This window comes from Argopecten irradians, chromosome 6, assembly GCF_041381155.1.
Source record: "Argopecten irradians isolate NY chromosome 6, Ai_NY, whole genome shotgun sequence".
Taxonomy (NCBI): Eukaryota; Metazoa; Mollusca; class Bivalvia; order Pectinida; family Pectinidae; genus Argopecten; species Argopecten irradians.
Window position 1 is genome coordinate 33,845,859 of NC_091139.1, and position 15,677 is coordinate 33,861,535.

Genomic DNA, 15,677 nt, shown 5'->3' on the forward strand with positions numbered 1-15,677 from the left:
GTGTTTATGTATCCAGAATAATTTCTTATGAAATTGAAAAATAAAATTTCCCATCAAAATAGCTCTGCATACGAAAAAATTAATATATATATTATAGGAATCCTAAAACATCCTCCAGCTGGCTATGTCAGTGTTAACATTTCCCCACAGCCTCGCTTTCAAAGAAATAGGCGAATACTGTGCTAAATTTACATGGGTCTTTTCCATAATTTCAGTGGCCACAATGTTAACTGGACAATTTAAGCAGAACCTTGCTGACGTTTTGATATACATTGTATAAGGACTATGGGAAGGCCAATGAGCGCATTAAGACTGGTTTTCTTTGCCCAACTATTCACTTTAGCCACCTAGCTGACGTGGCCCCTGACTGTAATAACCATTCAGGTTGGATCCCTTGAAATGTTCTGATTGTTTCTTCCATGTTTATGCTGTATTTGATATTCTTCCAAATGAGACTGGTCCTGTTAAATTGATACTACATAAACAGAAATACAAGATAATTGACCATTTCCATGAGGTAGCGGGTCCTACTTTTAAGGTGTTCGGCCTTTTGGAGATTTTGTTCATCAATGATTTGAGAGTTTTATCTTATTTGACCTGTTGTTCATCATTCATTTGAGAGTTGTTTTTTAACCCACCATCATCAGATGGTGGGCTATTCAAATCGCCTTTCATCCGTGGTCCGTGGTCCGTGTCCGTCCGTCCGTCCGTCCGTCCGTCCGTCCGTTAACAATTCTTGTTACCACTATTTCTCAGAAAGTACTGAAGGGATCTTTCTAAAATTTCATATGTAAGTTCCCCTATGGCCCTAGTTGTGCATTTTTCATTTTGGAACTGATCGGTTAACAAGATGGCTGCCAGGCGGCTATCTTGGATTTTGGTAATTAAAGTTTGTTACCGCTATTTCTCAGAAAGTACTGAAGGGATCTTTCTCAAATTTTATATGTATGTTCCCCTAAGACCCTAGTTGTGCATATTGCATTTTGGGACCGATCGGTCACAAAGATGGCTGCCAGGCGGCCATCTTGGATTTTGGTAGTTAAAGTTTGATAACGCTATTTTTCAAAAAGTACAGAAGGGATCTTTCTCAAATTTTATATGTAGGTTCCCCTAGGACCCTTGTTGTGCATATTGCATTTTGGGACCGATCGGTCAACAATATGGCCAACAGGCGGCCATCTTGGATTTTGGTAGTAAAAATTTGTTACCGCTATTTCTCAGAAAATACAGAAGGGATCTTTCTCAAATTTCATATGTAGGTTCTTTTATGGCCCTAGTTGTGCATATTGCATTTTGGAACTGATCAGTCAACATGATGGCTGCCAGGCGGCCATCTTGGATGCCAGACAGCCATCTTGGATTTTGGTAGTTAAAGTTTGTTACCGCTATTTTTCAAAAAGTACAGAAGGGATCTTTCTCAAATTTTATATGTAGGTTCCCCTAGGACCCTAGTTGTGCATATTGCATTTTGGGACCGATCGGTCAACAAGATGGCTGCCAGGCGGCCATCTTGGATTTTGGTAGTTAAAGTTTGTTACCGCTATTTTTCAAAAAGTACAGAAGGGATCTTTCTCAAATTTTATATATAGGTTCCCCTAGGACCCTAGTTGTGCATATTGCATTTTGGGACCGATCGGTCAATAAGATGGCTGACAGGAGGCCATCTTGGATTTTGGTAGTTCAAGTTTGTTACTGCTATTTTCAAAAAGTACTGAATGGATCTTTCTCAAATTTCATATGTAGGTTCCCCTAGGACCCTAGTTGTGCATATTGCATTTTGGGACCGATCGGTCAATAATATGGCCGACAGGCGGCCATCTTGGATTTTGGTAGTAAAAGTTTGTTACCGCTATTTCTTAAAAAGTACTGAAGGGATCTTTCTCAAATTTCATATGTAGGTTCCCCTTAGGATCCTAGTTGTACATGTTGTATTTTGGGACCAATCGGTCAACAATATGGCCGGCAGGCGGCCATCCTGGATTTTGATAGTTAAAAATTGTTACAGCTAATTCTCAGAAAGTACTGAATGGATCTTTCTCAAATTTCATATGTAGGTTCCCTTAGGTCCCTAGTTGTGCATATTGCATTTTGTAACTAATAGGCCAACAAGATGGCTGCCCAGCTGCCATCTTGGATTTCATCGTTGAAGTTTTTTACCACTCTTTCTTAGAAAGTACTATAGCGATCTATCTCAAATTTTATATGTAGTGTGTTTGAAACAGTTTGAAAAGGAGGGAAAAGATCCCTCTTTCCATTGTCAGACATAGATCATTCTTTGGTGGGCGCCAAGATCCCTCTGGGATCTCTTGTTGTACATTATGTCAAGTTTTCGATGTGTCGGTCCATTAATTATGTTAAGTGGTATTGATATGTCTGTCAACAGTCGAAGCTATTTGTCTATCATTGAAAAGTTGTTGCAGTTATATGCGAGTTATGGGAGCTTTCATTATTCAGAGGTTTTTTTGGTTTATTTTTTGGAGTATGGCTTTCGTTGTTGTAAGTTTTTGAGAATTGTTTGTTGGTTTTTTTTTTTAAATGTTTGCTCATTTGAGCTGCTGTTTATTCTTGGAATTGTTTGTGATCTGAGTAAATATTCATTATTTGAGCTGTTCATCATTTTAGGTGCTGTTCATGATTTGTGCAAAAATTCATTGAACTGTTTGTCATTTTGATGAGATAATTCAATTAAAGGTAGGATAAAATCTTTCATCTTATGTAATTTCTTATTTCTGAATAAACATTGTTTGTACAAAGTTTTCTATCTTTCCCTTCACCTTATAATGACCCGCCCAATCACTCCCATCCATTCTTATTCTGATCTGACATACAAAGGCAGAAACATTTATGTGTTATAATGACATTTATTAATTTATTCAATTAACTCATTCACCCCTTACATTTCAAAATAGACTATTCCAGCCTTTGATCTAGAATAATCTAAAGGCATTTTCAGGGGTGAGTGGGTTAACATACTGTATAGCATGAAATGTTTGAGAGCATTTTATTCTGTAGTACTTAGAATTATTTTGTGGATAAAAATGTTTGTTTAATTCTGTTTTCATATCTGGATCTATTATAATGTTAGCCATGAACACAGTAACATTTCTAGGAAACAAACATTTCATGCTATACAATATCACATTCTCAGTTGAAGGTTTTTTGGGGGTTGAATGAAATAAAAATGATGTTTCCATGTTCATTTCATACATTTTGTGTATTTTTGATTTTATTCTTAGACAAAAAAAGTTAGCAATACAATTTTGGAGAATAGCTGAATTACAGAATTTATCAACAATATTGTTGATATAAGTAAAAACATATTTTTGTGGAACAACTTTTTCATTTGACCCTTACTGATTGTTTTAATTGAAAGTTCATTAATTACACATTCATTTGTTTTTATAATTACTTACCAAGTAAATGCCAGAGCTGTTTTTGACATAACGGGACTGATTCATGTACCACATGATACTTGATAAGGTTTGTGTGGGACTATAAATCAAAACTTTCTATTGGTGATGGAATGATGTTAAAAGATGATATCCCATGCTAACATCATTTCAGCAGGAAGATTACAGAGTAACGTTCCATATCAACAATGAAGGTACTAACCCTGTATAAAAAACGTTATTTGGTATCACATGGTACATGAATTAGTCCCTTTAGCTAAACAAAGAAAACAATTATTCAGAATAACAGAAATACACTGAAAATTCTCTTCAAAAAGCTTATCAAACATGCCAGTTTGATAGGTCAGTCAGTCTGATTAAATCTTTAATTCTTTGCATATTTCATTAAATTAGGTTCATTGACAATTTTAAAACATTATATGGTTTTCTAGTATTCAATAATTACCTGAAATTTGTAAGTGATTGAATTTCTATGAAATGAATGGATAATTCTGTATTTCTTGCTTTGTACTCTTATCCACTGTCATAATTTCTATAGTTAAACCCAGCCCAGTGAAGTCGTTTCACCATGCATTCACAAACGAGAGCACCTGTGTTCTGCTTACCTGGGAGTATGACCGATACATTGGATCATCTAGAGAGAAGTACTTCAGGATACAGTACTCACCTGTCACAGATCCATCACAAAATCATACGGTATAGTGATTCTTGCTGTCATATTGATATGTATACATGTTGTCAGACCCAATGTTTGAATGTGGTAGGTGGCAGCAGCTGAGGGTATTGAATAGTTATATTTATTAATCTGCATACAATTCTAGACTTTGCCCCTCGGATAAAGGGAACAGAACCAGGTCCCTTATTTACATTTTTTCCTTTGATAGACATTCAAGAAAAACTATATCCGCTACTATTCTACATTTGCACATTACAAAGTTATCTGTCCTTGCTGGTAGGTATAGATTATGACGTCATGTATGTGAGCATAACAAATGTCATAATTTTTAGAGAAAACGGCGTGAGTTTCGCTCCCAAAATGATAACAACAGAAGGGATATATATCCACGAGGGAGGTAATTCTGCAAAATGCAAAGATGGAATAATGCAGTGTAACTTAATGCATGGTATAAGAGTCCATATTGGCTGGGGAAATGAACCTTCTGGTAGATACAGTGAAAGATTAAGAGTTTGTTAAAATGTCTTGTTTTGATTGATTAATCAAGTTAAAAAGATTTAATTATTTATTATTTCCTTTAAATACATAATAAGTAACATGTACGTAACCACAGAAAGTGTTTGTTGTTTACCAGGTGTGGACTGAAAAATACAATAAGACCATCTGCGGACTGACACCTTACACCAAGTACCAGTTTACCATCGCTGTCCATCCAGATAGAAACGCAGTGAAGGGGTACTGGAGTAACTCTGTCAGCCAACAATTCACTACTGACCAAGATGGTTTGTTCTCCTTGATATTTGAAATAGAAATATGATGGTTATAGTTGATAAGATCCTCTTTCATAAGATGAGGGTGTTGGGCCGTATAACCTTATCATGGCTCATCCTATCTATTCCATTATGTCCAGTTTTTAGCCCACCATCAACAGATGGTGGGCTATTCAAATCGCTCTTTGTCCGTGGTCCGTCCGTCCGTCCTTCCGTCCTTCCGTCCTTTAACAATTTCTCAAATTGCATGTGCAGGCTCCCCTAGGGTCCTAGTTGTGCATATTGCATTTTGGGACTGATCGATGAACAAGATGGCCGACAGGCCACCATCTTGGATTTTGACAATTGAAGTTTGTTACCGCTATTTCTCAGAATGTAATGAAGGGACCGTTCTCAAATTTCACATGTAAGTTCCCCTAGGGGCCTAGTTGTGCATATTGCATTTTGGGACCAATCGGTTAACAAGATGGCCGACAGGCCGCCATCTTGGATTTTAACAATTGAAAATTGTTACCGCTATTTCTCAGAAAGTACTGAAGGGATCTGTCTCAAATTGCATGTGCAGGTTCCCCTAGGGGTCTAGTTGTGCATATTGCATTTTGGGACTGATCAATGAACAAGATGGCCGACAGGCTGCCATCTTGGATTTTGACAATTGAAGTTTGTTACAGCTATTTCTCAGAAAGTACTTAAGAGATCTGTCTCAAATTGCATGTGCAGGTTCCCCTAGGGGCCTAGTTGTGCATATTGCATTTTGGGACCGATCGATGAACAAGATGGCCGACAGGCCGCCATCTTGGATTTTGACAATTGAAGTTTGTTACAGCTATTTCTCAGAAAGTACTGAAGAGATCTGTCTCAAATTGCATGTGCAGGTGTGCACATTGCATTTTAGGACCGATCGGTGAACAAGAAGGCCGACAGGTAGCCATCTAGGATTTTGATAATTGAAGATTGTGACTGTTATATATCTCAGAAAGCAGTCAAAGGATCTTTCTGAAATTTCATGTGTAGTAATATGTAGTAAAAGCTTGAAAAGCAGAGAAAAGATCCCTCTTTCCTTTGTCAGACAAAGATCGTTCTTAGGTGGGCGCCAAGATCCCTCTGGGATCTCTTGTTCAGATAGTCAACACAATTTTGTTTTATGTATAATTAGCCCCAATGTGATCTATCAGAATTAATTCCCCATATTTCTCTTTATCTGTAGTGATAAAGAAGGAAAGTACATGTTCGAAGGAAAAGTAACTCAGAATGAATGATTGGTGTTACTCTATATGATGATTCATTCACTGTAAGATGGGTCCATTGACCTTATTTGCTATCTTGTAACTTTGGTATGGTATATTTTCCTTTTTTTAAAATTAAGCACATTTCAATCATGTTTTAAGTCTTCAAACATGATCAGTACCATAATTGGAATGACTATTAAAAAAGAAATGAAAAATATAAAATGGATGAAAACAAAATAAAGTAGCTTAAAAAAGGAATGACTGGAATAAGTAGAATTAAAATATTTTAAGATTTTATTGAAAATTAAACAAATTGTTGGATTTTGATTAAACCTGATACTTGCAATTGTAACATGGCAATATGAAGATATCAGTAAGGTTCCTATAAGTTGTTTGTAATATGCACAACAAATGAAGCTGATTAATAAGTAATTTCCTTGCTCCCCCAAGATTCGTTATAACCATGTATTACCCTCTTATTAATTCTGTTGATAGTTCCTGGAGCAGCCCCTGAGATGGTTGGATATCGTCAGCCGACAGAATTTTGTATGGACAAAGAAGGGACTCTTCACAATATCAACACAACAATTTATTGGAAGGTACAAGGTCAATCTAATTATAAATTCTACACCAGAAAGTAAGAGGTGTAGATAATCATTGTTCAAACTAAATTTATGTTCATGCAACGATCATTTATCATTTGTCACTTATTAGAATGATTCATGTATGTTCACCATGGAATATATATAGATACATTGAAGCTACTGCTATGCAATGCCGCAATAAAATTCATATTAATTATAATTGATTTACTCAATCCGTATATAGTTTTGAATTTATCTTTTTTTCCCAACTAACAGTAATGGTTTATCAGTTTTTTCAGATCACCTTAACTTCAGTATCTCCTTTTGAACCTAAATAACTTATTTCTGTTTTAACTTGCATACTTTTATCTCACATAGTTATGAAATAGATTATTCCTCTTTTCAAATTTTTTTTTGTCATTATCTCCCTTTAATTATCCCCCGCCCAATGAAGTTGGCGGGGGATATACAAATGGGTTCCGTCCGTCCGTCCGTCCGTCTGTCCGTACGTCCGTACGAATGGTTTCCGGAGCATAACTCTAAAACCAGTAGAGATATTTCCACGAAACTTCATAGACACATTGGTCTTATGGTCTAGTAGTGCCTTTTACTATTTTAAGGTTTTCACTTTTTGTACTTTTTTCTGTAACCATGGAAACATTGCTGAAAATTGCAGATTTTTGTGTAAGAATCGTTTCCGGAGCACAACTCTAAAACCAGCAGAGATATTTCCATGAAACTTCATAGACACATTGGTCTTATGGTCTAGTAGTGCCTTTTGCTATTTTAAGGTCTTCACTTTTTGTACTTTTTTCTGTAACCATGGAAACATTGCTGAAAATGGCAGATTTTTGTGTAAGAATCGTTTCCAGAGCACAACTCTAAAACCAGTAGAGATATTTCCATGAAACTTCATAGACACATTGTTCTTATGGTCTAGTAGTGCCTTTTGCTATTTTTAGGTTTTCACTTTTTGTGCTTTTTTCTGTAACCATAGAAACATTGCTGAAAATATCATATTTTTGTAGCAGGTTCATTTCCGGAGCATAACTCTAAAACCAGCATATATATTTCCACGAAACTTCATAGACACATTCTTTTTATGGTCTAGTAGTACCTTTTGCTATTTTTAGGTTTTCATTTTTTGCACTTTTTCTGTTACCATGGAATCATTGCTGAAAATATCATGGTAAATGGTAAATGTTACTTTGCAAAACTCCACCCATCTTTGTGTATATAGTCTAATATAAATGTCAAGGCTGTATACCTGATTCAACAATTGCAGCCCCGCTCTACTTGAATTATACTCCATCTTTCTTTAACTCAACTTCCTTTTTCCTGTTTTTTTTTCATACCAATAAGTCTCCACAATCAAACTTACTTCAGCTTTGATATCTCCATTGGCGGAGGATCTGAATGACTATGTCCTTGTTTAAAATCTAATGTACTGTCAGCCAACTTTCTTTCACAGCTACTTATTTTATTTCATTTTTAAACAAGTTCTCAAAGATTTAAATTTGCTGGCTGAAAAACTGAATTGAAATTCCTATCAATAAATGTGATAATTCGCGGAGATAAGCTTTTGTGAAAAGTAAATCCCACATCAAGGAAAATTGATTTATAGTACATGTTACAGACCAAGTTATAATCATTGATTCTTCTCTTTATCTCCTTTTCAACCATTCATGATAGCTTTTTCAACTGCTCAAGATGCTCATGCAAACAAATGTGAGAGATTATGACAGATACAGAAAATCAACTTATTTTCATGTGTTAAATTTGTTGTTCCAGTCAATACCAGAGGAATATAGGAACGGTGTAATCACCAGCTATCGTGTAAAAGTCCATGAAATGTCACCTGGAGCCATGGAGATCACACTCTACAACACTCAACACACAGACACAAATCTTAAACTGGGCTGTAACAAAATCTACAACGTCTCCATTACGGCTGCAACCATCAAAGGGTACTCTCAACACCACTCCAGTCTCATCATCAACACCACAGGTAGGTCATACAGGTATACACCACTCCAGTCTCATCATCAACACCACAGGTAAGTCATACAGGTACACACAACTCCAGTGTCATCATCAACACACCACTCCAGTCTCATCATCAACACCACAGGTAAGTCATACAAATACACACCACTCCAGTCTTATCATCAACACTACAGGTAAATCATACAGATACACACAACTCCAGTGTCATCATCAACACACCACTCCATTCTCATCATCAACACCACAGGTAAGTCATACATGTATACACCACTCCAGTCTCATCATCAACACCACAGGTAAGTCATACCGGTACACACCACTCCAGTCTCATCATCAACACTACAGGTAAATCATACAGATACACACCACTCCAGTCTCATCATCAACACCACAGGTAAGTCATACATGTATACACCACTCCAGTCTCATCATCAACACCACAGGTAAGTCATACAGGTACACACCACTCCAGTCTCATCATCAACACCACAGGTAGGTCATACAGGTACACACCACTCCAGTCTCATCATCAACACCACAGGTATGTCATACAGGTATACACCACTCCAGTCTCATCATCAACACCACAGGTAAGTCATACAGGTATACACCACTCCAGTCTCATCATCAACACCACAGGTAAGTCATACAGGTACACACTTCTCCAGTCTCATCATCAACATTCCACTCCAGTCTCATCATCAACACCACAGGTAAGTCATACAGATACACACCACTCCAGTCTTATCATCAACACTACAGGTAAGTCATACAGATACAACAACTCCAGTCTCATCATCAACACCACAGTTAAGTCATACAGGTATACACCACTCCAGTCTCATCATCATCAACACCACAGGTAAGTCATACAGGTACACACTCTCCAGTCTCATCATCAACACCACAGGTAATCATACAGGTATACACCACTCCAGTCTCATCATCAACACCACAGGTAAGTCATACAGGTACACACTTTTCCAGATATCATCACACCATTCCAGTCTTTCATCAACACACAGGTAAGTCATACAGATACACACCACTCCAGTCTTATCATCAACACCACAGGTAAGTCATACAGGTACACACCACTCTAGTTTCATCATCAACACCACAGGTATGTAATACAGGTATACACCACTCCAGTCTCATCATCAACACCACAGGTAGGTCATACAGGTACACACCACTCTAGTTTCATCATCAACACCACAGGTATGTCATACAGGTATACACCACTCCAGTCTCATCATCAACACCACAGGTATGTCATACAGGTACACACCACTCCAGTCTCATCATCAATACGAATCCAAGAACATGACAGTGTATGACTTTGTAGATGAAACATATTTTTTAAGTCAGTTGAGATAGGATGATTGACCTCAAATTAGCATGTTATTGGGAGGTTTGAAACCTTTTTTAATTTATAGCAATTAAAACTGAGATCTACAGTAATTGTTTTATGAATTGTGTTCCTGGACTAGGTATTTCACCGCCGGTGGTAATGGTGGAGCGTAATGCCTCCCTCTACAACATATCATGGACTTTATCTGAACCTTCTAATTCTCTTGAGAACTTCACTGTGGTCTACTGCAAGCAGCTTGGCTCACAACAAGATTGTTCTGTAAGTTGCTTGACCTTTTTCAAACAATTTTCCAGCATCAATATTTAAAGAGTAATCCTGTTACATAACCATGAAGCAAAATATGACATAAATGTATTGTTCTACATTCCTTATGAAACATATAACAAGAAATATTGACAAATTTCATGACATTGTTAAGTATTTTTAAGTATATAGTTGTTGAAATTCAAAATCGCTGATCAATACGATTAAACAGGTACAACATGTACACTGTACCCATACCTGGGCCAAAGTCAAACACGTTAAACAAATGCAATACATAACCAGTAAGAATTTGAGAGATTATTTTTAGACAAGAATATGCATCTATTAATTAGGTAAATACACTACTGTAAGAGCGATTTGAGTAATTCTAGGCTAAAATGTCTTTACTACACTGACAAGAGCCAGGGTTCAGCATATAAGACATCTGACCACTATGTGTAATGGCGGACAGCAAGCGAGATTGAACATTTCACATGCATTTCACTACAGTGGGCTTTTCTGACATATCACAGTAAAAACAACTACCCGGTAATCTAATTTCTATTAGAACTGGTTTGTTTCCGAAATATGTGCAAATTTAAAGTACTCTTAGACTGAATTGCCCTTTAAAAATATGATGAATTAGATTGGAAACTCAGAAAACACATCACAGATTTAAGATATTACAACATTCTATTGACAGGGTGAACTAGAGAAAGTGGATGTGTCTAATGTCCATCACCACACGTTGTCACTGAAGTCAGACACATTGTACCTGTTTGGTGTATCGGTGGTCAGAGCTGGAGTTAACAGTGCGGCTACATTTCAAAGCTGTGTTTATGTTTTCACTGCAAGTAAGTGAATTGTTTCATAATTCTCTCTGATCAAATCAATGTTATTATACTCCCCCGCAATGACATTGAGGGGAAGAGATTATACTGGATTCAGGTTGTCCATCTGTAGTCACAATGATAGACAGACTTCTACTTTTAAACTACTGGATGGATTTTAACAAACCTTGCTGGCAATAATCCTTATGAAGTGTAGATGCATTATCTATATCAGAACATTACACCTCCATCATTTTGCCCCTTTCTTAGAATTGGTAAAACAGCTACTCCTCCTGAACAACTGAAGGAATTTCTATGATACTTGATGGCAATAATTCGTATTTGGTTAATCTAAACAAGATACCTCCACCAGAGTGATGTCCCTTTATCACAGAAGGAAAGGGTATTAGATAGCCTCCCGGACAACAGTGCTAGTCTTATTGCAGTATATTTTTGGTGTGTAATGTAAAGATGTTATCTAATCTGTCTTTGTCTTTTAATTGACAATACACAATATACAGTGGAACTTGGTTGATACGAACTCGGATAATTCGACAATCCGGCTTAATACGAAGTACTTTGCCGGTCCCCGGCCGAATTCCCTCTTTATCTTTGTTTAAAGAACTCGGATAATTCGAATTAGGAAAACTCGAAGAACTCGGATAATACGAAGTAAATTTTGGGTCCGAATGACAAAAATCACACATAAAATGTTCTTGTAACTCGAAATGAGATTTTTTGGACAACGTGTTCGCCGAAAATGCCGATTTTTCTCTCTCCAAATTTCAAAATATCTATATCGTTTTATTGTTATAATTTTGCAACTACAATCGACGATTTTGACATCTCTCTTGTTCACATCATTTTACGCCATGGAACTGGTCTATATATACTAAGTAAAGAGATCGCCAGTAGACATAATAACTCGCTTAATTCGAACACTCGGATAACTCGAAGTTTTATCTCGGTCCCTTCGAGTTCGTATTAACCGAGTTCCACTGTAGTTTACACCATTATTGCATCCTTTCAGCAAATGGTTTCCTATCTATCGATTTCTATTGAAAACGTCATTATGTTTAGCTCCATTGAATTAAAATCTTCATGGAAACTTTTCAAGATCAATTTAAATGTTTCTGTTGATATCCCTACAGCACCTAATCCACCTGAGTTCTCTGTGGATGACAGCATTAAAGACGACAGCCTACGAGTGGTGTGGGACCCTATAATGTGTAACAACCAACAGCCCTATGTGAGAAGTTTTACTATCATGTGGTGTCCAACCGACAGGAAACAGGAAAACCAGTGTAGTGGTAAGTGTATTCCTTTCTGTTTGTGGAGAATGAGTGTAGTGTGAGTATAATCCATCTGTTTGTGGAGAATGAGTGTAGTGGTACATGTACTCCAGTATGTTTGTGGAGAATGACTTCTTAGATTACTTTCCAAAATGTCTCTTTACCACTTGTCCAACACCATAAACACTTAGGTCTAAATTTCTCAAACGATGGTAGTTGGTCATATCATATTGATTGTATCGCTAAATCTGCTTATAAAAAACTAATATTACTTAAGAAATTGAAGTATACAGTGTCACGACACTCATTATCTGTACTTTATAAAACATATATACGTCCACTTTTGGAATATGCATATGCTACGCGAAATATGGATGACTTCACTTTACCAGGATGTAGAACAGAACAATTAAGGAAATCTTTTATACCCTCCTCTGTATCACAATGGAATTCACTCAGTCCTTCTATTAAGTCAACAGAATCTCTAGTAGCCTTCAAAAATAAACTAAAACACAACATCATATCTATTCCAAATTACTTAACTGCTGGAGATAGAAAATTAACAATATTACACACCAGACTATGGCATGAGAGTAGCACTCTACAATATGATCTTTTTAAAGTCAATCTTACTGATAATCCTTCTTGTCTGTCTGGTAAAATTGAGAATGCCTATCATTTCTTCTTTTCATGTCCTTTTTACCTTTTACAAAGAAATCTTTTAATGCAAAATCTTAGTAGTTTAAACCTTGTAGATTTATATCAACCTGTTTGATTTAAATGTCTTACTCTAGGGAAACCCAATCTTATCCCTTGATCAGAATATCCAAATCTTTAGTTACGTATGTAAATACATTAAAGATAAAAACCGTTTTTAATTCATTATCTTGCTTTTTTTTTTCATTTTTTTTTTTTTTGATAGACGCCTCATCTAAATTTCATTGTTTCTTTGTTAGAAATAAATATTGTGCATGAAAACCAGGTAAATCTCTTGAAGTAACGAATAAGAGTACATCGAGAAACAACCGTCAACAATCACAGTTTGTTATTTAGATTTATTTAAACAATCTATCTTTATCTATATTTCAGTACTTAGCAGTAACTAGTCTTTATTATGTATATTCTGTATGAATGTTTGATCCATAAGTTGAAAGAACTTGTGCCCAATCCTTTTTATCAAATACCAAAATGGTAAATAAAATATGTTTAAATCAATGAGTGTAGTGGTACGTATACTCCAGCGTATTTGTAGAGAACAAGTGAAGTGGTCAATATACTCCAGTGTGTTTGTGGGAAAAATGTGTAGTGTGAGTATATTCCATTCTTTTTGTGGATAATGAGTGTAGTGGTAAGTATACTCTAATCTGTTTGTTGAAAATATGTAGTGTTGTAGGTGTACTCCAATCTGTTTGTGGAGAAAGTGTGTAGTGTAAAGTGTACTTCATGTGTTTGTGGAGAATGAGTGTAGTGGTAAGTATACTCTAGTCTGTTTTTAGAGAATGAGTGAAGTGGTAATGTAATCCAGTCGCTTTGTGAAGAATGAGTGTAGTGGTAAGTATACTTATCAGTTTGTGGAGAATGAGTGTAGTGGTAAGTATGTGACCATTTCAAGCCCCAAAGATCAAACTCATCCAATCAACCAATATTGAAGTTCAAACACATTAATCAAATTAATGTTCTCTACTTACTAGACAGTTTCCTCTCATGATGTCTGAGTATCCTGTCATTATATAATGAGTTTAACCTTTGACCTGTTTGTCAATAATTGTTGTTTTACATGTGGTGCAAGTCACAGAATTGAATTTTGCTATTCCTTTAACTTTTTGTAGGTCACTCAATGTCAGTGGAGGTTTCATCCACATCCAAGAATGAGTACATCATTAGAAATTTACAGAAGGGCACACGCTACGGTGTAATGATGTTGAGTTCTTCCATAGCACAGACAAGTCGCCGAAGTGTCATGAAGTATGGTATACCAACCAATGATGGTAGGTTATAGGTTATATATACACCATCAATGGTAGACTGTAGGTTATACACACCATCAATGGTAGTCTGTAGGTTATATATACACCATCAATGGTAGACTGTGGGTTATATAAACACCATCAATGTTAGACTGTAGGTTATCTATACACCATCAATGGTAGACTGTAGGTTATATATACACCATCAATGGTAGACTGTAGGTTATATATACACCATCAATGGTAGACTGTAGGTTATATATACACCATCAATGGTAGACTGTAAGTTATATATACACCATCAATGGTAGACTGTAGGTTATATATACAACATCAATGTTAGACTGTAGGTTATCTATACACCATCAATGGTAGACTGTGGGTTATATATACACCATGAATGGTAGACTGTGGGTTATATATACAACATCAATGTTAGACTGTAGGTTATATATACAACATCAATGGTAGACTGTAAGTTATATATACACCATCAATGGTAGACTGTAGGTTATCTATACACCATCAATGGTAGACTGTAAGTTATATATACACCATCAATGGTAGACTGTAGGTTATATATACACCATCAATGGTAGACTGTAGGTTATATATACACCATCAATGGTAGACTGTAGGTTATATATACACCATCAATGGTAGTCTGTAGGTTATATATACACCATCAATGGTAGACTGTAAGTTATATATACACCATCAATGGTAGACTGTAGGTTATCTATACACCATCAATGGTAGACTGGAGGTTATATATACACCATCAATGGTAGACTGTAGGTTATATATACACCATCAATGGTAGACTGGAGGTTATATATACACCATCAATGGAAGACTGTAGGTTATATATACACCATCAATGGTAGACTGTAGGTTATATATACACCATCAATGGTAGACTGTAGGTTATATATACACCATCAATGGTAGACTGTAGGTTATATATACACCATCAATGGTAGACTGTAGGTTATATATACACCAACAATGGTAGACTGTAGGTTATATATACACCATCAATGGTAGACTGTAGGTTATATATACACCATCAATGGTAGACTGTAGGTTATATATACACCATCCTTGGTAGACTGTAGGTTATATACTCCAACAATGGTAGTTTGTAGGTTATATGTGACGGCGACTGACAAAATGGGCCCAGATGAGGAAAAATCACATTTTCATTTTTTCACATTTTTATTTACTTCATGGTGTGTAGATCACGTTTACAAAATATTAAAGCCGTAGGATAAAGCATTTAAGAGATATGCGA

General features: G+C 36.2%; 1 protein-coding gene across 7 annotated transcripts in view; it reads left to right on the forward strand.

Moving 5' to 3' along the window:
- The window catches only part of LOC138325690 (leukemia inhibitory factor receptor-like), an 86,072-nt gene that overhangs the window by 34,613 nt on the left and 35,782 nt on the right, over nucleotides 1-15,677 (forward strand). For all 7 annotated transcript variants that reach the window (XM_069271515.1, XM_069271513.1, XM_069271518.1 and 4 more), the window contains 8 exons: nucleotides 3,949-4,106; nucleotides 4,721-4,868; nucleotides 6,581-6,684; nucleotides 8,461-8,677; nucleotides 10,170-10,309; nucleotides 10,998-11,148; nucleotides 12,276-12,434; nucleotides 14,246-14,404. In XM_069271515.1, coding sequence (XP_069127616.1) covers nucleotides 3,949-4,106; nucleotides 4,721-4,868; nucleotides 6,581-6,684; nucleotides 8,461-8,677; nucleotides 10,170-10,309; nucleotides 10,998-11,148; nucleotides 12,276-12,434; nucleotides 14,246-14,404 — 1,236 coding nt within the window. The remainder of the gene's footprint in view (nucleotides 1-3,948; nucleotides 4,107-4,720; nucleotides 4,869-6,580; nucleotides 6,685-8,460; nucleotides 8,678-10,169; nucleotides 10,310-10,997; nucleotides 11,149-12,275; nucleotides 12,435-14,245; nucleotides 14,405-15,677) is intronic.